The sequence below is a fragment of the Equus przewalskii genome, chromosome 15 (assembly GCF_037783145.1).
Source record: "Equus przewalskii isolate Varuska chromosome 15, EquPr2, whole genome shotgun sequence".
NCBI lineage: Eukaryota > Metazoa > Chordata > Mammalia > Perissodactyla > Equidae > Equus > Equus przewalskii.
Window position 1 is genome coordinate 7,581,825 of NC_091845.1, and position 23,748 is coordinate 7,605,572.

General features: G+C 52.2%; 1 protein-coding gene across 1 annotated transcript in view; it reads right to left on the reverse strand.

Moving 5' to 3' along the window:
- The window catches only part of SLC6A11 (solute carrier family 6 member 11), a 121,763-nt gene that overhangs the window by 73,950 nt on the left and 24,065 nt on the right, over positions 1 to 23,748 (reverse strand). The window contains exon 5 of the mRNA XM_070576501.1: positions 19,591 to 19,723. Within this exon, the coding sequence (XP_070432602.1) occupies positions 19,591 to 19,723 (133 nt within the window). The remainder of the gene's footprint in view (positions 1 to 19,590; positions 19,724 to 23,748) is intronic.

The window sequence follows — 23,748 nt, forward strand, 5'->3', positions numbered from 1 at the left end:
TTGTCATTGCCGTCACCTGACAAGTCCTTTCCCCCTTCTCTACTAACCAGAATCCTGCCCACCTGGAAGCCCAGTTCAATGACTAAGTCTTCCAGGACTGAGCACGAGGCCAAGGACTGGATGAAAGGCTCCTTCCACAGCCTACAGCACACTGAGCAAGACAGCACGCAGATACGGGATCTGCCTGAGTTCGAATCCAGCCTCTGGCACTTCCTAGGTATATGACTGACTTTTGGCAAATTATTGTCTTTCCAGGTCTTGCTATTTTCTTCTGTAATACGGGGATAATGCAGCAGATAAACTCACTCCCTTTGAGCCTCAGGTTCTTAATCTATGGAATGTGGGTAAGAGTTCCCACCTCTCGTGGTAAGCGTGAGGATTAAAGGAGCCACAGTCACACAGCACTAGGCACAGTGACATGGTGCGTCAGCCCTGAGTAGACAGCTCCCTTTCCTCCTTTGATTTAGCCCCATTTCAGTCTAGCTTCTCACACATCTGCCTCTCCCTCTAGGCTGGGACCTACTGAAGGGTCAGGGCGTCACTCACCTTGGCAAGCTCTGAAACGCTTCTTGCAAAGACCTCCACAGACTGCAAACAGTCGATGAATGAACATATCCTGACCTCAATAACCCAGCGAGAATGAGTGGAACAGAAGAGGGTAGGATCCCACGTGTCTGCAACGGTCGTTTGGTGTACACAGCCCCTGTTCTCACTGAGTCTCTCCAGCTGAGAGTAAAGAAATTTCTGCTGAATTCCATTTACCAGCCATTTATTGAGCCCACTGTGTGCCGGGCGCTGAGCTGGTTTGAGAGAGCACGCTGAGGAAGGAGCCTGGCCCCAGCTGCAAGGGCGTATGAGCCAGCCCTAGACTTGGTCAGACGTAACGATGGCCCATCCAGGGGATGGCAGTGGTGGGAGCTCAGGGACACGCAGAGTGATGAGGAACAGCTGGACAGGTCCTCCTGGAGCTGAAGGGGACAGGCTGCCCCCGCTGGTCAGAGTCCTGATCTAGAAAGTACCGTGTGGATAATTCCTTAAGCAAGAAGGGCTCAGAACATGGAGCACGTGGGGTGCTTCAGCCTGGGAGCGTCACCTCCAGGGGGAAGAGACAAGCTCTTCGTGGTGGCAGGGAAGCTGGGCCCGGAGGTGACAGATATTTCAGTAGCAACCACGCTCATTAAGACAGGTGAGACCAACTCAAATCCTTGTCCACGGGCTATCTAAAAATCACTGGATGGAGGAGTCTAGCTTTTAAGCCTATTTCATGGTGAATTAAGATTAGCTAGAGAGTCAACGCTATTGAGTGTTACATAGCTCCACCATAAAGACCACAAAAATGAAAACAAATCCCCAAACAAGCCCGGCGACATAAATATTCCATGCAGTGCCTGGGCAAGCTTACAGCGGCGTTAGGAGCTATTATTTACCGCCTGGAAAACACCCTCAGCACCATGGCTAATGATGATTGAAACCCCATCCATCTCTCTTGGACTGGAAGGCTGGTGTCGCCATGGTGACCAAGGGCACCATTAAAGCACACCACTAAATCCCAAGCAGGGATACCAGCATGGGGAGACTGTGGGATAAGTACCCTCCATGGCCTCTTACCTTAGTCTTCAATATGCTCCTGGCGATGGAGGCATGGCGAGGAAAGCCTATGCTCAGGGACCCGTCTGCAGCCAGAAAGAGCAGGAGCTGCCTGGATCCTGCAAGCATCACCTGTTATCTAAGACAGACTGCCTCCCATCCAGCCTGCAGGACAATGACCTAGGGCTCTCCTGGGCCCTTCCTCGGCATCCTGAGCAACACGGATCCCTCCCAGGCCACCTGTGCTGGTTGCAACACACTCCTTCCAAAACAGCTTAATTTCTTGAAAGGAAAACCTATGCTTGCCTCCGTTCTTGCGTCAGTTGACAGCAATCCGCCTTCTGGCCCCCGCCTGTCCACTCAGCAGCCATCCCAGAAGACACCAGGGCCCCTCTACTAAAGTCAAACCTGATAGCTTCTTAGCGCTTGCCCTCCTCCAATTTTTCAGCTTCAAAACTTCCCGTCATTAGACGTGTCTGGTTTTCTGCTTCCTTTCCTCATGATTTTTTTAGTCTCTTTCACAGGTTTATTTATTCACTCATTCTTTCCATCAATTACTCAACCAATCAATCAGCCCACTTTAATTAGCATCTATTTCGAGCCGGATACTGTGGTAGGGAGAGAGGACACAAAGACAGATGAGGAGCGAGCCCCCTCTCTTTCTTGCAGTGGCAGCTTGCTCCCCGAACACTTGTAAGCCATTTCCCACAAGTCTGGCCCTGTCCTACGTCTATTCTCTCTCCACCTGCTCTCCCGGCATTTCTTAGTTACACCTAGGGGTTTAGGAGCCACTGATATGCCAATGATCTTCAATCTCTCTCAGCAGCCCAGCAGTACCACTTGAGTTTAAGACCCGTATTTTTCAGCTCCCTTAGGAAATCCACCTGTATTTCCTACCTAAATTCCACATGCTCAAAACCAAAACCATGACTTTCTCCATTAAATGTTTCTCCTTCTGTGTCCCTTTCTTAGATAATAGTGTCACCCAAGCTACAACCCCTGTGTCATCTTTGACTTCAGCTTCTCTCTCTTGCCCCCTCTCCATGAATAGACTCACAGACAGGGTCCTCAGAGCTATTCCCAGTATCATCACTTCAGCTGAGTTACGGGCTTGGTTGGTTAAAATATTTTAAATTAAATTAATTTAAATCCATTGCTGTTTGATGTTTAGAGTGTCTTTTTAAAAGATGACACTGTTTCTGCAGAAAGGCACAGAAACAGACAAGGGTGAAAGCTTATGCTGTAAAGCAAATATAAATCATTCGAGAACAGACCGCCGCCCCATATTTTCTTGCAAAGAAACAACCAAGTACTTAGGGATCTCAGCAGACACCCACGAGTAGATAAAGCTGTATTACATCGTTACTGCAGTCCTACAAACTGCCCGCTACTCTGCTCAGACAATACACCTGTGGAGGGAGACTGACGATTTCTTTGTAAGAAATAAAGAAACTTGAAAGCAACAAGAGCCTGGCGTGGTTATCTCGTGTCACACAGGAATAACTGGAAGGCAGTGCAGAGCAGATGAACAGGAGGTATTTTTGTTTCTGGTAAACATCCTTCTTAACTGGTAGCACTATGTACCTCTGATATATAAAATAATGATGTAACTTGGATCAGACGAAATATGGAATAGCAGGAGTTTCTCATCTTTGGGGGCATAGAGGCCCCCTCAAAAATCAGATATGTTGTACTTTCATTTTCATTTGCCCTATGTTCATCGCAGCACTATTCACAATAGCCAAGACATGGAAGCAACCCAAGTGCCCATCAATGGATGAATGGATAAAGATGTGGTATATACACAATGGAATACTACTCACCCATAAAAAAAGACAAAATCGTGCCATTTGCAACAACATGGATGGACCCTGAGGGTATAATGCTAAGGCAAATAAGCCAGACAGAGAAAGACAAACACCGTATGATTTCACTCACATGTGGAAGATAAACACACACATGGATAAGGAGAACTAGCGGTTACCAGGGAGGAAGGTGGGGGCAAAAGGGGTAAAGGGGCACTTATGTACAATGACAGATAAAAACTAGACTATTGGTGGGGCTGGGCCAGTGGCATGGTGGTTAAGTTCATGCACTCTGCTTCAGTGGCCCAGGGTTCACGGGTTTGGATCCCAGGTGCAGACCTACACACCATTCATCAGCCACACTGTGGTGGCGTCCCACATACAAAACAGAGGAAGATTGGCATAGATGTTAGCTCAGGGCCAATCTTCATCACCAAAACAAAACAACTAGACTATTGGTGGTGAGCATGACAAAGTCTACACAGAAACTGAGCTATAATAATGTACACCTGAAATTACACAACGTTACACGCCAACATGACCTCAATAAAATAATTTTAAAAAATCAAGTGATAGCCATAGACCTCATCCTAGAAAAATGTACTTATCCACATGATCCCATAATTTTTAAACAATTCCGAGGGATTCAGGGGCTTCTTGAAGCATCCATGGACCCCAGGTAAAGAATCTTAACACCCATGCTGATGACTCCACTCCACACCCCTCTCCTGGGCTGCAGACCTCCCCGTCCGCCACCCTACCATCTCCACTTGCAGTCTCACAGGCATCACGAACATAATGGGGCCCCAGAGAGATGCACTGTCTCACTCAACTCCAGCCAAACCTCTTCCTCCTACGGCATCCTCCATCCCCCCTATAGTACCACCAAGCACCGGGCACTCAGGCCAGCACCCTGGGGTTCACCCTAGACCTCCCTGTCCCCTTCACCGCCTACATTCAGTCACCAGGGGCTGACTCACGCTCTCGGGTATTTCTCAAATCTGTCCTCCACCCGCCATCCTCTTCTCTCCACCTCAAAGCCGCCACCACCTCCTAGTGAACTACTGCCACGTGGAGTCCAGCCTTGGCTCCCGTCTGCCATTCCGCATGTCACAATCACAGTGCCTTTTTATAAAGAAAACCTGGTCATGTCCCGCCTCTGCTTCAATCCCTTCAGTGGCCCTCCATGGCTTTCATCTTCCTACGAGGCTCGCCCACACACCCTTTGTAAGCTGGCCAGCACCCCTCTCTGCTCCCTCTCAGACTGCCGGCTCTGGCCACACTGAAGTTCTTTCTACTCCTTTCCTGAGCCATGTTCTCTCTCACACGTGCACAGGGACCACATCCTAGATGTCTGCCTTTGTGCCTCCAGGACTTACCACGGCACCTGCAACCCAGTAAAGGTTTAATACATGCACGTTGAATTAATCTTAAGGCACGTGGCTCATAAAACATCAACACAATATGCAACGCCACAGTGAGGAAGAAAAACAGAGTGGGTTCCAGCCCAGCTCCGGGACCCTCAGCAGGTTACGGCAGCTTTCCAAGGCTCAGTGTGCACATCCATAAAGCGGGAATGAGAATACCAACTTCAAAAGGCTGGTGTGAAGGTTAAACAATATGCTTTAAGTTGGTGGCTGCCACCAAAGCAGTGCTGTCCCCTAAGTGGAGACACGTGGGGCCATTTCAAGTCATCAGGAAGATGGAGGTGCAGCACTGAATGACCAAGGGCTAGGAAAGCTGGCAATACTGCCGTGCAGGGGCCAGTCCTCACACAGCAACAGCTGCCCTGTTCCTCACGATTTCCAAACGTCCCACCAGACACTCGTGCATGGGGGTGGGGGCTGTTCATATTTATTAAGCCTAACTCTGTTTTACATATAATCTCAAAGTAATTCTACCTAATTTTAATATAAACTGAATTTTCCAGAAATGCAATTACCATGTAAATGAGGGAAGGCTGGACTCGCTTTTACTCAGTAATTTCCCAAGCATTATTCATCATTTCAGAAAATCATGTCACAGGGCGCTGCCACCATGGAGTCTGAGTGGCCAATGTAACACCTGCCCCTCGGTCCACACTTGTGTCTGCAGGGTTCGTGGTGATTCTGTAATAACTATGTGGCTTGCTCTCACCTCAAGACGGAAACCACAGAGAAGCAGCATGGACGGTACTCAGCACTCCTTTAAAATATAGCTGGAGCACTATATCGACCTTCTCGAACTTACCTGTGCAGTCAGATGATTCATGAATTGCATCTCGGGGTGGTAAACGTGCTGCCACAAAGCCTCGTCATAAACAAGGGGCGCTGGGCCTGCGAGTGGCCTCAGCGGCGCGGGGGCTGGTAGAGGCCCGACTGCCGGGCTGACATGGAGCACGCACTTGCTTCCTGGTGTCCATACTATTATTGTCAGCTCACTGGGGCAGTCATAACTGAGACACAACATGTTTGTGACGCAGGCTAAAGATCGGGCCTGGCTTCTGCAGAGTGAACTGCTGTCTGCTCCAGGGTTCTCACTGGGGGTTCTGGTTCATTACACACGGGGGGCTGTCAAACAGGCAGGAAGGCAGCTGCTGAGGCAGCATAGAGCACAGTGTAAGGCCCGTCGGTGGCCCTTCACTTTCCCAAAACACACTCCTGCTCAAGAACCCTCGATGGCTCCCCACTGCCCATGGGATCACAGTCTGGCACTTGTGTTCCCCCCACCCTGAAGTCTGCCCCAGCCTATGGCTTCCCAACCTCCAGAGCCACCCCGACTCTCCCTTGCCTTAGTCCTCCTCCACTGGGTGGCCCAGCTCAGCTACTCCACTTGGCTGTCCTGCAAAGTAAAACCTCACCTCTTCCAGGAGGCCTTTCCAGACCCCTCTGGGCCACAGTGCTTCTCTATCCAAACCCCGCTGACTGTGCCACCATTTGACAGCTAACATATCCTGCAAAGTCAGTGAGTGAATTCACTTTCACCTCTCCACTAGACGAAGAACTCTCTTAGGTCAGAGGTTTATAAAAATTACGAGGAATCAAATAAAAACAGCAGCGATTTGCATGTTTACTGTGCGACAGGCACCCTGTGAGTATTTACACACATCCCCTCACTTAGGCCTCATGGCGACCCAGAGAGGTGGGTGCTCTCCACGTCCCAGTGAAGGCGAGGAAAGAGCTCAAAGAGGCCCAGGCCCAAGGTCGACGGAGGCAGAGCTGCGATTCAGAGCCCTGTCCACGCAGCCCTGCTCTCCTGCCTGTCCACCTCCGCGTCGCCCCCAGCGTGCTGGCACATGGTCAACACCCGGGCTGGTGGGTGACGACGTTCCCCTAGGCGAGCAAGGGAGCCGACACCTTCCGAGGGCTCTGCATGCACTGGGGGGAAGAACACTGGTTTGGGGATCCACTGTGGCAGTCCTGGGCTCACACCCCGCCCCCTCCACTAGCTGTGTGACCCTGTGCACATCACTGAGCTCTCTGGGCCTCAGCCTTTTCATTTATAAAGTGGGCTTGCTAACAGAAACGCTGTGAAGGTTAAACTAATTCACGAATGCAGAGTAAGCGCCAAGCCCAATGTCGGGCCCACAGCAGGTGCTTCGTAAGTGATGTTTCCTTAGCTTAGGAGACCTGGGCTTCGAACCTCGGGCGTCTGACTCCATCACACCCTCCCCATCTCCCCGATCCCTCAGACCCACGATCACCCCCCGTGTCCTGCACGGCTGCACACTAGGACCACACACGTTCCTACAGACCCTGCCTCAGGTTTCCCTCCACTCCCCTAAATCAGGTTCCCCTCTGCCGGTTCCTCAGCCGCTGTGGGGAGGCCCCGGCTGTGTGACCATCACGAAATGCTGTGGAACTTTCTCCCCAGGCAGTCGGACGGGTCCCAGCGCGTGAGAGGTATCACACACACTCAGCCAGCTGAATGCCCCCAAGACCTACCGGGTCGCTCCCAGGGACAAAGAAACGCGTAAGAGGCCCTGATGTGCGATGGGTGCTCACTCAACATGTATGAGGAGGAAGGAAGAGGGAAGAAAAAGGAAGAGAGGACAGAGAGAGAAGAAGGACGTAGCTAGCTTTGGGCCATTGTCCACAGTTCCTCTTTCTCCTCTGCCTTCGGGTAATTAATAACCACCCACACTTCACCGGCCAGCTCGTGGGTCTCTGCCTCCCGGGGCCATGTTTACCCTCAGCACAGGGAGGTTTTGTAACGGCCTGTTGACTTCTGCCTGCACTCTGACCTCTAAACTTGTCTAGAGATGACATCCACAGTCCCGAGCACAGGACAGGGTACACAGGACACTCAATAAATATTTGCCTCCCGGGTAAGCAATTGCCCTGGGCCCGGAAGCCCAGCGGTCATGAGACAATGAGAGGCGAGCTCAGGGCCCCAGCGGTCATGAGACAATGAGAGGCGAGCTCAGGGCCGCGGGATGCTGCTGCTGGGAAGAGCCATTGGAGAGTCAGGAGGAGGCCAGGCGGGACAGGGTGGGAGGATCAGCTGGCTTCCTGCAGGAGGAGACAGCTGGCTGATGAGGGAGGGAGGGACGGAGGAAGGCAAAGTGCTGCCCGTCACCCTGCCGTGAGCGCAGGGAGGCCTGGGGCGGGGGGCAGGGACAGGGCCCGTGTGAGGGATGAGCCAGCGGGGTGAGGGAAACTGACATCTCCTCCCTCCAGGTAAGACAGGCGATTCTGGCAGAGGCTGCCCACCTTGTAAGCTTCCTAACGAGCTGCTCTCCCACGGGGAAGGAGAGCCAGGCGAACAGAGCATTTCCTGCAGCATTTTCAATGATGTGAAAAACTGTGAATATCCTACCAGTCCAACAATCACGGAACAGTCTGTGATGTCACGGGTTATTCACTCAGTGGAGGTTAAAGACCATCTTTTGGCAAAATGGGGCGGGGGGGCGGGGAACGCTGTGCGATGGACTGTTAAATGGAAAGGCAAAACATTAACTTCTATCACGTTACGATTAAACAAGGTACAGACTATGATTATACGCCTCTAAGTTGCAGAGGGGAAGATGCACACAATTCGAGGAGACTGTTTTTCGCTTTGGAACACTTGTTACCATACCGTTCGGGCACAGCTGCCCCAGGTGACGGTAACTACCAGGGAGTCCCGAGGGGAAGCGTTACGCAATGGAAGCCGAGCCTGGCAGTGGGAGGCAAACGGCCTGGGCAGGCACAGCAGGGCGGCCTCTGTGCCCTCATCCCGGTGCAAAGTGGGGCACGTGTGGATGAAGGTGCTGGAAGGCTCTGTCTATGCACAGTCTAGGCTACCATCCCCAGGCACCCAAACACGAACTGAGGGGTTGCTGGGACAGTGTTTTGCAGATGTGATTAAAGGCCATCATCAGTCGACTGACTGTAAGAAAGGGAGATGATCCTAGATAACCTGGGTGGGTGGGCCTGACTCAATCAGTTGAAAGGCCTTCCATGCAGAACTGAGTTGTCCCTAATGAAGAACTTCCACCTGCAGGCAGCAGCTTTGGCTCATGCCAGAGTCCCACCTGCCCTTTCTGACAGCCTGCCTTCCAGGTCCCAGACTTGCCCTGCCAGCCCCCAAAACCACCAATTCCTCACACTGAACCTCTCACTAGACATCTCCTTATGCTTCTGCTGCTCTGACTGAAGCCTGCCTGACACAGGTGACAATGGGGTGGGGACGAGGGGGGTGCAGTGGGAACTCTGGAGGAAGACAGTGACTCCTCATCAATTCCAACTGCTCTGGAGTGAGCTGGCCAACCGACTCCAGGCTGACGGCAGCTGGGGGGCCTCTGTAACCTGCCAGCCCCCCAGTCAGCCATCCACCGCAGTCCACCCAGGCTCACAGCTCTCGCTGCTCCCCAAACGCCCCTTCTGGCCTTTGCTCATCACTGTTCCCACCACATCTGTCAGGGCCAGCCCACATGTCACCCCAGCCTGGAGCCTCTGGAACATGCTGACCCCATGTCCTCCCCTGCTCCAGCATGCTCTGGCTGCCAGGCCCCCAACTCAACCGTTCTCTCACTAGTGACACCAGCCTAGCCCCTCACTTGTCACAGCACTTGTCATGCTAACCTTGAAAGAAGGGGAAACTGAGGCCTAGAGAGATGAAGTGACATGAACAGCCAGGGAAGGACAAGGCGGCCTGCACTGAATCACACAGTTGGCAAGTGGTGGGGCAGGATTCTCGACTCCAAACGCCAGCTCATTCCATCCTTCTTCATTGCTCTCTGTCTTTATCTTCTCTGCCCAATTCTGGAGGGCAGGATGCACAGACAACAATTCTCGTAACCCACCCCCAACCAGTGTCTGGAACGGCACTAACATGCAGCAGGCACAAAATAACTACCACACTCGTCTCTGGTTTAGTTTTCCAACAGCACTGCGCTTCGACTGGCGCTGAGAGCAAAGCAACTTTGACTCCTCCGTGCCTGCTCCGGAGGGGGGTCCCCGTTTCCCAGGGAGACACAGGCGCATGGGCAGGGGCCGCGCAGTGCCAGGCACCCGGAGGCGCTCGTGAGGGTTAACGGCACCCCCCCAGGCCCCCTCGCAGTGCTCGAATTGGCTTTCTCAGGGGCGGCCAGCCCTGCAGAACCCCTCCCACCCAGCAACCACTTGGACTTTGGGGGGCCTTTGTGCTCTAATAAAGACGGTATTACTGAGTCGCAAAGCCTCCCACTTTTCCAAACTTCTTCACTGCCAGGGTTCCCGCTAAAGGTGAAGCGCTGTCATTCACAGCCAAAGAAAGGGCTGAATCAAGATGCTAAACTCTTTTGACTTAATGTTACCATCTACGGCTCTGCGCGGACCACCGTTGTGGGAGAAGCCTCCCATCTCAGCACAAAGGCCCCTGGGCGGCCGCCTCGGGGGTCCCGGGTTCTGGGGGCCGAGGACAGGGATCTCCCGCGTGGCCGCCCGGGCTCTCTGCATGCATCTCATGAACGCTCTAGTTTCCTCTCTGAATGCAGACATCAGCCGGCCGCTGGGAGAGCCCTGCCACCAACGCCGTTCCCGCTCGCTTCGAGCGCAACAAAGGCCACTTGAGGGCTGGGAGACAGCGCTGCCCAGTTCCTTTCCTGGGCCTGTTCTCTCCCCTTTCACACATCTCCCCCTTTATTCCTCCCTTTACTCCTGCTTTCTGCCTCATTGAATCCATTAGCCACTTTATAGGGTGCTCCCGAAGAATAAATTTTCTGTGTGGGGCTCCTGATGGCTTCCCCGCTGGCGACTCCAAGCCGGCTGCATCTCCATCTGGCAGCTCTCAGGCGGGCTGGCTGGGGCAGGCGCCCTCACCTGCCAAGGGGCCCCGCCCTGCTCCTCCCGACCCGGGCTGGCTCTGACACCCCGTGATTCCAGGGCAAGCAGCTTGAGTCCTGGGAGCCTTTATCTTCTCATCTGCCAAATGGGGATGATGACAGTACCCTTCTCACAGGGTTGCTTCGAGGACTTAATGGGTTAATGCAGTGAGGGACTCAGGATAGCGCCTGGATCAAGCAAAAAGCCACTCAAGCATCTGCTTTACCAGATCATCATGCAGACGGCACGGGCTGTTTAAGAGTCCTTGTGCCACCTCCAATTCCTCCACTTGTTGGTGAATGAAGGGAGGGAAAGAAAAAAAAATCAATTCAAGGCTCTTTGCGGCTGTTTCTGTGTGAGTGCGCCTGTCTGTGTGTGTGTGTTTTCTTTTTTCCTGCCTTGGTGTCCTGGAGCTCTGAAAAGAATAAAAACAGAGCCCTGGAGCAGTGAAAAGGCAGGATTCTTCTTAAAATCCCAGCTAATCCTGCAGCTTCCTTTAAAGTGGCGAGGGGAGGAGGTAGGGAAGGGACCAGAATTGTTTTTGCAGCGTCCTCCCCTCCCAGCCACTGCTCCTGGAGACCAGGAAACGAGGGGGAAAAATCCATAAATCATCCACCGAGAGGAGGAGAGAGAAGGAACCGGGCAGGGGAGAGAGCAAAGAACAGGAGCCAGCTGGGGAGGGAGTGGGGGCAGCACGAGGGGACTCTGACTATCTGGTGGGCGGGATGGCTGCCTGCAGAGGGCAGAGCATCCTGGGCGAGCTGCCCCGATTCAAAAGCCAAAGGACAGCAAGGACTCGGACTCCTGTGCAACATCAGGCCCTCCAGCACCAAAAAGTGTCTCTGATCTGATCACTTCTCTCCATTCCACTGCCACCCCCACGCTGGTCCCCCCTAACAGGGCTCCCCACAGCCTCTCTGTCCCCTACACATCCATGCACAACTAGCAGCCAGAGCCGGCTTCTAAGGGAGAAAATCAGATCATGCCATCCCTACTTAAAAACTTTCAGTGGCTCGCCATTGCACTTAGAATAAAACCCCTGACCCTCCACCACGGCCTGCGAGGTCTGTCCCTGCGCATTTCCCTTGCCTTGTCTCATGCCGCCATCCTCCTCCACCATGGGCTCCGCCTGGCCCCAACTTGCTTCGCCTCTCCAATTCACCAGGCCCTTCCCACCTGAGAACTTCGTACGTGCTTCTCACCTGGCCAAGCCCTTCCCCTCCACCCCATCCCAGGTGGGGACTCCTCTTCAGGAGGGCTCCCCCTCACCCCTCTGAGGAGGTCCCCTGCCCCATTCTTCCCTCTCACAGCCCCACTTCTGCCGTCCGCAGCATTACTGGACTTGTTCATTCTCTGCCTCCCTCACCAGGCCGTAAGCTCCATGGTCAGTGGGAGCCTTTTCACTCCCCACCAAAAAGAGCCCCCCACCTGGTGCCTGGCACATAGCAGGTGCACAGTGGGCACTTGCCGGGGTACTGAAAGCTAGAATGAGTGAGTGAGCAACACCCACAGCAGGTGAGCATCTGGAAACAAGAAATAGCACATTCGGGGGCTGGAAAGGCCAGGTGAGATCTTAAGGATCCTTCAGAAAAGGTGTCCATTGCAAACCATCACTGTAGCTTTTCAGTGCTTGAAACGGTCCATCCTTTGAATGACAGCAGTTTAGATGTTAGTTTCTTGTTAAATAGCAAACAGTTTTCATGAATTAGTTTAATAGTTTAATAGTTTAGACATTTTCGTAAAGTGCCAGATAGTGAGTATTTTAGGCTCTGTGAGTCACATGGTCCCTGTCACGGCTACTCAACTCTGCTGCTGCATTAAAACAAAAGCAGCCACAGACAACGGGTCAATGAACGGACGTGGCTGTGTTCCAATAAAGCTTTATTGACACAAACAGGCCGTGGGCTGGATGTGGCCCTAAGGCCATGGCTGGCCAATCCCTGGATTAGACTAAAGCCCAGCAAAGCCACAAGACAAGGACACATAGAATGACCAGCTTTTCAGTCTTCAACAAATACGCATAACAGGTACTAGGGAAATATCACAAAACCACAATGTTGCTTCACATGCTGTCATAGCATACAACAGAATAAAGACAGGAACAACTAGACTTTACCTGAAAGTATTGTTTCATAGAATACAAGGGATTTCAGTCGTCTCATTCTGGATGTCAGCTGTTATGTTTGCTCAAATGGGAAATTCTGAGAGTCATTTTCACTCTGGAGGGACTGCGGAGACACTGAGGGCTCAGTATTTGTTGAATGTGTGGCTGAACGGATGGATAACAAAAATGGAGATAGGGTGTTTCCCTGGGTGACTATAAAAGCAGACTCCGTCAGTAATTGGATGAGAGGTAAAGAGAGAAGTTGTCAAAAGTGACTTAATGGTTTCAGGCCTATGAAACCAGGGGGAGAGCTAGTGGCAGGGAGGGGCAAGATGAATTTGGTTGGTGAATAAAAAACAAGGTAAGAGCAAAGACAGTCTTTTCAATGAATGGACATCCACATGTAAAATAATGAATCTAGACTCAGATCTTACACCCTTTACAAAAATTAACTCACAATGGATCATAAACCTAAACATAAAATGCAAAACTATAAAACCCCTAGAAGGTAACAGAGGAGAAAACCTAAATGACCTGGGGTATGGCAATGACTTTTTAGATACACCACCGAGGGCATGATCCATGACAGAAATAACTGATAAGCTGGACTTCCTTAAATTAAAACTATCTGCTCTGTGAAAGACAATGTCAAGAGAATGAGAAAACAAGCCACAGACTGGGAGAGAATATTTGCAAAAGACACATCTGATAAAGGACACAAAGAACTCTTAAAACTCAACGAGAAGAAAACAACCTGATTACAAAATGGGCCAAAGACCCTAACAGATATCTCACCAAAGAAGATGTACAGATGGTAAATAGGCATATGAAAAGATGTTCCACGTCACCTGTCATCAGGGAAACGCAAATTAAAACCACCAGACACCACGACACCCCTGTCAGGATGGCCCAAGTCCAAAACACGGACAACACCGAAAGCCGGTGAGAAGAGGGAGCAGCAGGAACTTTCACTCGTTGCTGGGAAGAATGTGAAACGGTACGGCCACTATGGAAGACAGCTTGGCAGTTTTGTATAAAATTAAACATACTCTTAGGATAAGACCCACAACTGGACTCCTTGGTATTTATCCAAAGGAGTTGCAAACTTATGTCACACAAAAATCTGTACACAAATGTTTACAGCAGCTTTATTCATAATCGCCAAGCTCGGAAGCACCCAACACATCCCTCAGCGGGTGAATAAACTGGAACATCCAGACAATGAGATATTATTCAGTGATAAAAAAGAAATGAGCTATGGAGCCATGAAAAGGCACGGAGGAACACGCATGTTACTAAGTGAAAGAAGCCGGTCTGAAAAGGCCACATACCGTATGATTCCAACGATATGACATTCTGGAAAAGACAAAACTATGGAAACAGTAAAAAGATGTGGTTGCCAGGGGTTGGGAAGGGGGGAGAAGCAGCAGCAGGGCACAGAGGATTTTCAGGGCAGTGAAACTATTCTGTATGATACCGTGTTGGTGAATGCATGTCATTACACATCTCTCAAAACCCACGGAATGTACACCACCAAGAGTGAAGCCTGACGTAAACTACGCACTCCGGGTAATTACGTCGTGTCAGTGTCAAATTGTAACACATGTACCACTCGGAGGATGTTGACCGTGGGGACGCTACGCTTGCCTGGGGTAAAGCGGTATGTGGGAACTCTATACTTCCCTCTCAATTTTGCTGTGAACCTAAAACCGCTCTAAAAAATAAAGTCTTTAAAAACAAAAACAAAAAACAAGGACACAGGAAAATCACCAAGATGCCTCCAGGTTCCGGTCACTTGATTTCAATTATCCATGTTCCAATCATCTAGAGTGAAAGTGTTTGTCCTCTAGATGACAAGTGAGAAACAGCCCGGAAGTTTCCTCCTGAAGAAAGCAGGTGTTCCGGAATCCTGCGTTTTCTCAGGACTTAATATACACCTGAGATGGGTTCTTATTTACTTTTTTTAATCCAGTCTTCCGGAACTTCCTGAAGAGTCCAGAGAGAGGAATAACAACACAGAACCAAAACTGCAGCCGTCGCCCGGGGGTCGGGGATAGACGGCCAACCGGGCACCGGCCGGGTGCTCAGACCACGATGGATGTGCTCACGTTGAAGCCGCACATGGACTCCCAGCTGGAGGTGTCAGAGCAGACGAGGGAAGGCAGACAGGCCCAGCTCCGCTCTTTCCAAGTGGGGTGGCCTTGGGCAAACCTTGCAATCTCTCTGGGCCTCCACTTCCTTATTTGTAAAATAGGGTTTAGACTTAAACACCAAGATGCTTCCCAGCTCTGACATGCCATATTCTAATCCTCCAGAGCCAGTTCTCAGCCATGAGAATCCTGCGTTCTTCGGACCTGATCGTCTAACTGTTCTGTTTAATGCCAGCACCAACAGGTACACTGAGTCGCAACTGCTTACGTGTCTGTGTCTGCCCTGCTAGGCTGCACACTCTGCGGGACAAGCCTGCCCAGTGTCCTCTCCACCGTATGCCAGCGCCTCGCAGGGAGCCCCGGACACATGCAGAATTCATTCATTCCACAGATGTTTATTAAGCAAAGTTACGCGGCGGCACCTTGCCACGCGCTGAAGCTGGAACCTAGTTAGTATCTCTCAGCCCAGCGCAGCTTCTTCTGGGGGTGGCGGTCACCTGCTCTGACCCTGGGGAGATCCCGAATGCCAGCCTCTGTGATGTCAGAAGACTATGGCACCTGAGGCAGGTGCAGCAGAGGATGGAGCTGAAGGACACCTGCAGAGGTTGTTCCGGGGGGAGACGCTCGGGCCAGCGCAGCCTGGGGTCACGCACTGCCCCCCGGCCGCTGAGAGCATGGCCACGCCTTCACCTACGGCATGTCAAGGCCTCACTGGGACCTACCTGTTCGTGACCTGATCCCAAATCTCGCAACTGAAAGGCGGAGCCTGCAGTGCCAGCCTGGCCGCCCTGAGCAGGTGACGTGCTCGTCGAAGTGACTTAAAGTGGGGGTCATAGTTTTTACCCTGGAGACAGGAGGGGGCCAGGAACTTTTTCTCGAACTAATGAAATTTCAGAAATTTCTGTTTGAGGCCTGAGTATGGGAAGTGGGCTGAAACTTGGGATGAAGAGGAAATGCCAACTCAGCCGTGGCCTGGATGATGGCGGGAAGATGGGGTTCTCTTTGATGAGTGGCCTCATGAAAACAGCTCTGGCCAGGGTTCTGCAGGCAGGGGGCAGGGGTGACCTCTGCCCGCTCAGGAAGACTCAGATGACTGAGTGTTTATTTTTAGCTGTTTTTGTACAGAACCTGATAAATCTTTGGACGTTGGGCTCATGTCCAAGGTGAGGCAAGGAAGAAAGAGTAACAAGAGCCTCAGACCCTCTCCTGAAGAGCCACGTGCCCATCCAGGGACTCCTGGTCTCCTGAAGCTGTCAGATGTCACCCCAGGGACCCCTTCATCATTTGTAAACCGTGAGGAAGCTGGGCCAGCAGGCTCTAGTTATCCTGACCCAACACTTACTTGCTGTGTGCCCTTGGACAAGTCCCTTCCCCTCTCTGAGCCTCAGTTTCCACATGCATAAAATAAGGGTCGGGGTGGACCAGATGGTCTCTAAGGAATCTCACAACTCCAGCAAACCACATCTCAGCCTGGATGCTGACCCCGGTCTTGGGCGTGGAACACAGGGAAGAGCCCATGAAACCCAGCCTTCAGGAAAATGCTTAACTGGCTCATCTGATTTCAGCATTTCCCTTAAAAGCACCACTTAGATCCAGCTGCAACAAACAACCATTGAGCACCTACTGTGTGCTAAGCTATCTCATTAACCACCTTTTCATAACCAGCCCATAAGAAAATTGTCACTGTCCCCATGTCACAGATGACAGGCACTACGGTACACTCTTCCACAGTACGGGTCATGAGGTCACCAAGGCTTGGGGTTAATCCTGGCCCCCTGCTTCCTGCCTGACGTCCCCGAGCACGTCAGGTAACCCTCTGAGCCTCAGTTCCTCATCTGTGACATGGAGCTACTGCAAGCCCTGTCTCATGGGCTTGTGTCAAGGTCTGAATGGAAGGGGCATGCGAAGTACTCAATAACTATTACTTATTACTCCTTATCAGTATTATTACTGCTGCCATCCTTACCATTTCTACTAGAGGTGAGAAAGAGTAGGCTCAGGAAGGAGGTGGGAAAGGACGTCACTCAAGACACCACAATGCTCTAAATTTTAATCGAGTCCAAGGACAGGCAAGGTGGGAGTAGCTCTGGGTCCACGCTGAGGAGCAAAGTGGCCACACAACTCTGGCCAGTCTAGGCAACCTCCAGCCTCAGGGTCTCTGCTAGAAAGGAGAGGCAGGTCTCCCCAGCCTGCAGGATCTGACATGATTGTGCAGATGAAAGACCCCAGGTGGGGGTCGAGCGAGCAGAGGCCATGGGTGCACACTCTGCCCTGACTCCCCGCACGCCTCTTCCAAATGCCCAAGGACGCAGCCTGCCCCTCCTTCCGGGAAACCCGGTCCCTGCATTAGAGTTCTGACACACAGGCTCCACGGCCCAGCCAACGGCCAGTGGCCCCACCATGCGATCGAGCTTCCTCCTGAGGGCTGAGTGGAACCAAATTTCGCCACGGCCTACGTCCTGGGCCCAGGTGTGCAAGGCCACATGTGCACACAGACAACTGACACGTGTGCACGCGCCAAAACCCCATCCCAGCAGCCTCGCCGCAACCACACACAACGCCACCCGGCCAAGCCCCGCGGCCACAGCCTTGGCTACCCAAGAAGGCATAAGTAGAGCAGACGGAAGAACAACGCCAACCCTGCCCCTCCTCCCATCTCCTTACGGTTCACAAAGTGCTCTCACACACGTTACCTGGGTAGGGCAGAAGCCATGCTTTAATCACCTCTAGATGTCCACTGAATAATGCGAGGTATGGAGTAAATACTCAGAAACTACTTCTGGAGTGAGTAAATTTCATCTTTATAATGAGGTTTCTAAAAAATCACCACTACTCAGTACTTACTACTCATTACATGCTCTGCTAATGTGCTGAACAGGCATCCTTGCATTTCCTCCTTCAAACACCTGTGAGGCGAGCGAAATTATCAACCCCCGTTTTGCAGAAGAGGAAACTGAGGCTCAGAGAAGTTAAGTCATGTGCCCAAGGTCACAGCTAGTGTGTGACGGCCCTGAGATGTGAATCCTGACTCCAGGCCTGGTCCTCCCCTGCAGTCACGGTCTTCTCCTCTATAGGTGGAAGAGGCAGCAGGGAGGGCAACAGGAGCCACGTGTGTGTGTCTGAAGAAGTATACCAAGACTGCAATAATTTTTATATTTGGAAAACCAGGAAAATTCTATTGTGTTTATGGTTCAACCCAGAGAAAGCAAAGATCGGCAAAACTGTCTTGGCTAAAGGGACACGAGAGTCTCTGTTCCACCTTCTCTGGTCCCCAGGCACAGTGATGATGACTTTTCAGTACGTCCCCAGCCTCCTTGTAGCCCATGGCATAGCGCTTGTTGAACTCTCTTCTCTGCTCCCCTAACTTCCCTCCTGCAGCTCCACCACCTCCAACGTTCTAGTAGTTTCCTCTTGATCCCACCTGCCACTGTGGGAGCCAAGGACACCATCTTCTGTAAAAGGACCCAGAGTTGTTAACTTCTGTTTCCTTGGAGTTTTTATCTCTAGCCCCTGCCCTAACCAATAGCTTAGAATAAAGTTTATGAGCAACTGCCTACCAGAAGCAGGCAGGCAAGAAGAGACGTGGTCAGGGTGACCCGGGCATAAGAAAAGCTTTATTTTCCTCTCTTCCATGAGAATAAACAAGAAGCACAAGTGAGGAAACTAACAGCACTGACATTCAGCCACAGGATCAGTGGCAATAGGGAATGGTGGGGACTGTGGCCACCCAGAGTACCCTTGGAAGGAGGTGGCCGCTGCTCAGCTCAGCCAAATGCTGCCATGTAGGTATGGGGGTCCAGTGCTGCCAAATGTTTCAACTTCCCAAGGGAAGCCAGAATCATATTTCATTTTTCTACGTGAAATCTCCTGATTTCTAAATGTTGGCAACCAATTCTTCCCCGCCCCTGTCTTTTTTAAAATAGAACACATGAGTGGGCTGGACGTGGCCATGAGCTATAACCTCTGTATCCATCCTTGTGGCACAGATGGCCATGCTCCCCAGACGACCCTGGGCTCCCCTACGTTTCCAAGCCTCCCTTGCAGTTAGGTGAGGTTGGGCCTCAGGTCCTGGCCAGCGGCCTTTGAGTGGAAGAGCCATAGTAACTTCCAGGCCAGGGCAGTTAAAAGCTGGCCGACTCCTTCCATTTCTCTTCCACTGATGAGGTGCTGGCCCTAGAGGCCGCATGGTGCAGGTGGCCCAGCAAAACAACAAGATGGAAGTGGCTGCCTTTCCCTCTATAGATGCCAAGCGAGAGAGACCGCAGGGTCTGTCAGTGGAGGCCAGCAGCATCACCTGGCCTCGCACACTCCTCGAGCGTACATCTGAACTCTAAAAAACTACACGGAGGTAGTTTAGCACCTGCCGGGTTTCAAAGCACTTTAACTCCCCTTTCCTTGTGCGACTCTCAGCTCAGGAAGAAGATGGGATACGGCTTTGCTGTTTCACAGATGCAAACGGAGGCTCAGAAGGTAGAACAGAGCAGCCCTGAGGTGTGCGGCCAACAAGTGGTGGACTGGGCTCCTGAGGGGCCTCCCAGCCCAGTGCTTCTCCTCCCTCCCGACTTAAGAGCCAGCCTTTGCCATGTGAACCCCGCACTCTCCGGGCCTCCAGTGAGCTCAAGCAAGGACAACTTGCACCCTCCCCGGCCGTGGCTCATTGCTTGAAGATCACCTCCTACCTTCCCCGTGGACTTGGTCCCCTTCCAGATACAGAAGTAGCAGATGGTCCAGGCAGCCAGGAGACACAAGGCCAGCTCCCAGCGGAGGTTCCCGATGTGCTCGATCCCATCCGAGATGGCCAGGACCCGGCGCCTGCAGAAGGGAGGGCCGAGAGTCAGGGCAGCTGCAGACGGCCCACCTCGATCCCCACCGCGGGCAGAGGCAGAGCTGGTGCTGCAGAGGGGCAGGGACGGCCCACTCCCTCCTCCGCACACCCCCAAAGCGTCTTCTCTGAGCCAACCCAGGGGCGGGCGCGTGGGCCGCAGAGAGGAACAATCCCAGCCCCCTGCCTTCATGGACTCGCTCCCCGGGGGAGAGACAGGCCAGTTGGAGATGGTTTACCATCTGGCGTGGTCAAGGCTGTGACGGAGGAAGCACAGGGCGTTGGGAAGACCAAGAAGCCCCTGGCCTACCTTGGGGGTATTGGGAGACGGCAGGGCTGTCCACAGACAGTCCAGGGCCTCCCTCAGGGGAGACTATATGTCCCTGGCCTGCTGAACTCGACGGTGGCCACAGGACTCGTCACTTCAGACAGAAGCTTTCAGAGCTGGGTGGTGTGGATCACCATGTTCTCTTTTGTTTTATCATTCCTGTCCTGACAAAGGGCTGGGTCAAGATGCAGCCTCTAGAAGGCTGAGTTCCTGAGTGAACATGTAAGCCCTCCGCCACCCTGTGTCCGAGATGCTGTGTGAGCAAGAAATATACTTTGTTGCTTTAAGCTCCTCCGATCTTTGGGGGCTTTTGTTACTGCAGCATAACCCGACCTGTCCTGACCGCTACAGAGGACCAGGGAAAGCTGCCTGGAAGAAGGGATGTTTGAGCCAAACCTTGAAAGATGATGGCATTTAGCCAAGGGAGCGGAAGGGTAAAGACTGGTTTAGGTCAAGAGAATAGCACAAGAAAAATCCAGAAAGCAGAGCGCAGGATACCTGGAGAACACTGGAGCACGGGGATCAGAAGACACAAGCAGGAGTGGTCCCAGAGGGACATCATGGAGCCTTGATCAGCATGCTGAGGGGAGGGGTGTCTCAGATGGCCCCGGGCACAGGAGAGCGGGGACCCCCGGGTGCACGAGCCAACATTCCAGCCACGGCCTTCCCTCAACCCATAAATTCTTCAGCTGACACAGGCCTGGCTCCCAGGACCCACGCCTGGGGATTGTGTTTCTTTAAAGTCAAACTCGCCACGCTCCATATTGTGCAGAACCATGGCACCAACACAAACTCGCTCCAAAGCTGCTCCACGAACCCCACTCCAGCTGCCAAGCCACCCCCCCAGACCACGCCAGTCGCCTCAGCACTCTGGGAACATCCTTTGAGAGAGCAGCTCCCATCCCACCAAGCAAGAAAGCCTCCCTCAGTGTCTGTCTCCCTGGGAATCCGCTCGGGGCCTGATTCTGCATTAATTACTCAATGACACCAATTAGTACTGGTCTGCAGGCTCCCTCCAGCCCCAAACCCCGCCGGAGAAACCAGACAGGCCCCCAAACAAAATCAGGCTGTGTGCAGCCATGGATTTATGCAAAAGGAAACCAGCCCTCAGAACTATGGCCAGGAGAAGTGGGAGCGTCCACTTACATACACATTTATGGAGCACCTGCTGTGTGCCGGGCACTATCTTGATACTGAGGATAAACAGACGCACATGGTTTGGCTCTTGCCCCCACTAGGATAAGATGGACAAAAAAGAAGTGCAAGCTATTCGAGAAAGAAAGGAGGCAGCCGCATAGTTATAACAACGGTTACTTTATCTGCTTCTGATGTCTTAGCGTATCTGGCTGTAATTCGTTTTAAAACTACAGACCTTATTAAATGAACCCTTCAAGAGTTTCTATTATTATAACAGAGTGGCGGGCCCCAGAGCACGGTCCTTGTGGGATACTTGCCAAAAACACAAAAATCCCTGTGCCCATCCCGGACCCGCTGAGTCCGAATCTCTGGGGTGGCCCCCAGGACGGTGCATTGTGCCACGATTCCCCAAGGACTGCTTAGGCACCATACAGCTGGAGCACCAGAGAAGCAGAGTTTCCTGGCAATGAGGAATGACCTACAAACTCCACCTGAATCGTTTTTAACCTTTTTTTCTTTTTGGCGAGGACTTGGGGAGGGAGTCAGGGATCCTCTGAGAAGTTACTGAAGAGATGGACTTTCTCCCCAGAGAGATGCCTTGATGCACCGACTCACTCCCAGAATTTTGAAGGAATTTCAGGATGCTCACCGACTCCCTTGTCTCCAGATTAAGAGCCTCGGAACCAACCAATACCTATCACCTTACAAACTGCCCCCCAAAGCGTCCCAAATGCCCATCAGCTGGTGAATGAGAAGGGACAGAGCAGAGCAGGAGAGAGAGTGGCCGTGGCAGGTGGGACCGACCTGGGTGTGCCGTGCCCCAGTCCGTTCTGGACTGAATTTTTCACGAAAGAAACACTCACACCAGGTCCCCGGCTAGCAGGGGGTAACACACATGCCTTCTGGTTGACGTAGTTGTTTTCTGAACGGGGAATCTGACAACTGGAAACCGCACGGGGACAGAGGGAGAAAGAAGGGGCTGAGCCCCCCGGAGCAGGCTCTCCCAGCTCTCGGGCCCCCTCACTTCCCCACTCCGGAGGCTGCAAACTTTTGAGTCATGCAGGCTGCTTCAGCACCCTCTTGCTTAATTGAACAATCTAATTCTCAGAATGGGAAGCAGATCACTAAAAGCTACGCAGGATGAATTGCTCTTTTGTCCCACCAGACACTGTTGGAAAACATCCTCAAACTATTTTCTTTAGGTTTTACCCACGCTGACTCTGACTAGCAATGGACCTCGAGTTCCTTAAGGAGGGGACTCGGGGGCCGGGTTCTCAGCCTGCAGGGCCGTGGGGCTGTTCTGAACCCCACAAGGGCAGCCTTTGAGAGCCTGGGGGCTGGGACACTCCACTCGGAGACTTGGAGAAGGCACAGCTCTTCCTGGGAAAAAGCTCTCTTAATGACTCTCCCCCATGAAGCGCTGGGACAGAAGAAAGGTCTGAATAAGGAGGAGGTTGCTGCCAACACCCTGGCCAAAAAGGGCCAGAAACAGACCTCCCGACACCGTTCAGAGAGCGGGAATATTGAAGACCAGAGGGGCCTCCAAGGCATTGAGGAAATATTACTCATTTACTCAAGTATTACTATGCACCTACTATGAGCCAGGCATGAGGGCAGATTCTTCATGAAGCATCTTTTTCTGGCCATAAGAGTAGAATATTTCTGGAGATTTCCACCAAGAGGCAGAAATCTCAGGCATAATGCCTCTGCTTCCTAGTTGTTGGCAAAGACAGAGATGGGCTGGGCTGAAATCCGAGCTCTGCTCCTTACCAGCTGTGTGACCCTGGGTAAGGGACATCACCTCTCTAAGCCACAGCTTCCTCTTCCTCATCTGTAAAATGGGAACGATGACAGCTCTCTTCTACAGGTTTTAAGTACAAACTCATCTAACTCTCAACAGTCCTCGAGGGAGGGACAATTCTTACCATCACTTCAAAGACGGGGAAACTGAGGTGCAGAGAGGTTAAGAGACTTGCTCAAAGTCATACCAGGAGCAAGCGACAGGGCTGGGATCTGAACTCAGGGCTCCTGGCTCCAGAGCCCACATTTCCAGCCTCAACGCTCTCTCCTAGATCCCCCCATCGCACTAAAGTCACCTGTTCGTAAGTGAAAGCTGTGGTAAATGCGCACCCCAAAGCTGTCTCCGTGTCTTTGTGTGCTAAGTAAAGGAGTATACAACAGGTGTCCTTCATGCATTTATTAATCTACTCATGTAATCCTTACGAAAGCGTCTTCAGTGTGCCAGGTACTGTGTACACCTGGGGGTCCTAAAGAGCTGTGTTCTAATAGGGAAGGCTGATGAGGCACAGAGCAGGGTGTGGAGAGGGTCATACAGAGATAAGCCAGGACCCTCACTGGGATCTGGCCAATGTCAGGATGTGGGGGTGGGGTGGGGGGTGGATTTGGGGCAGACAGGCCATCAAGGGCAAAAGCCAGGAGGCTGGAGCAAAGGCTCAGCGAGGCCAGGGAGGGGCACCAAGGGGCAGGTGAGAAGTGGCACTGAGGACGAGGCTGGAGAGGAAGTAAAGGTCGGACTGTGAGCCTTGCTGA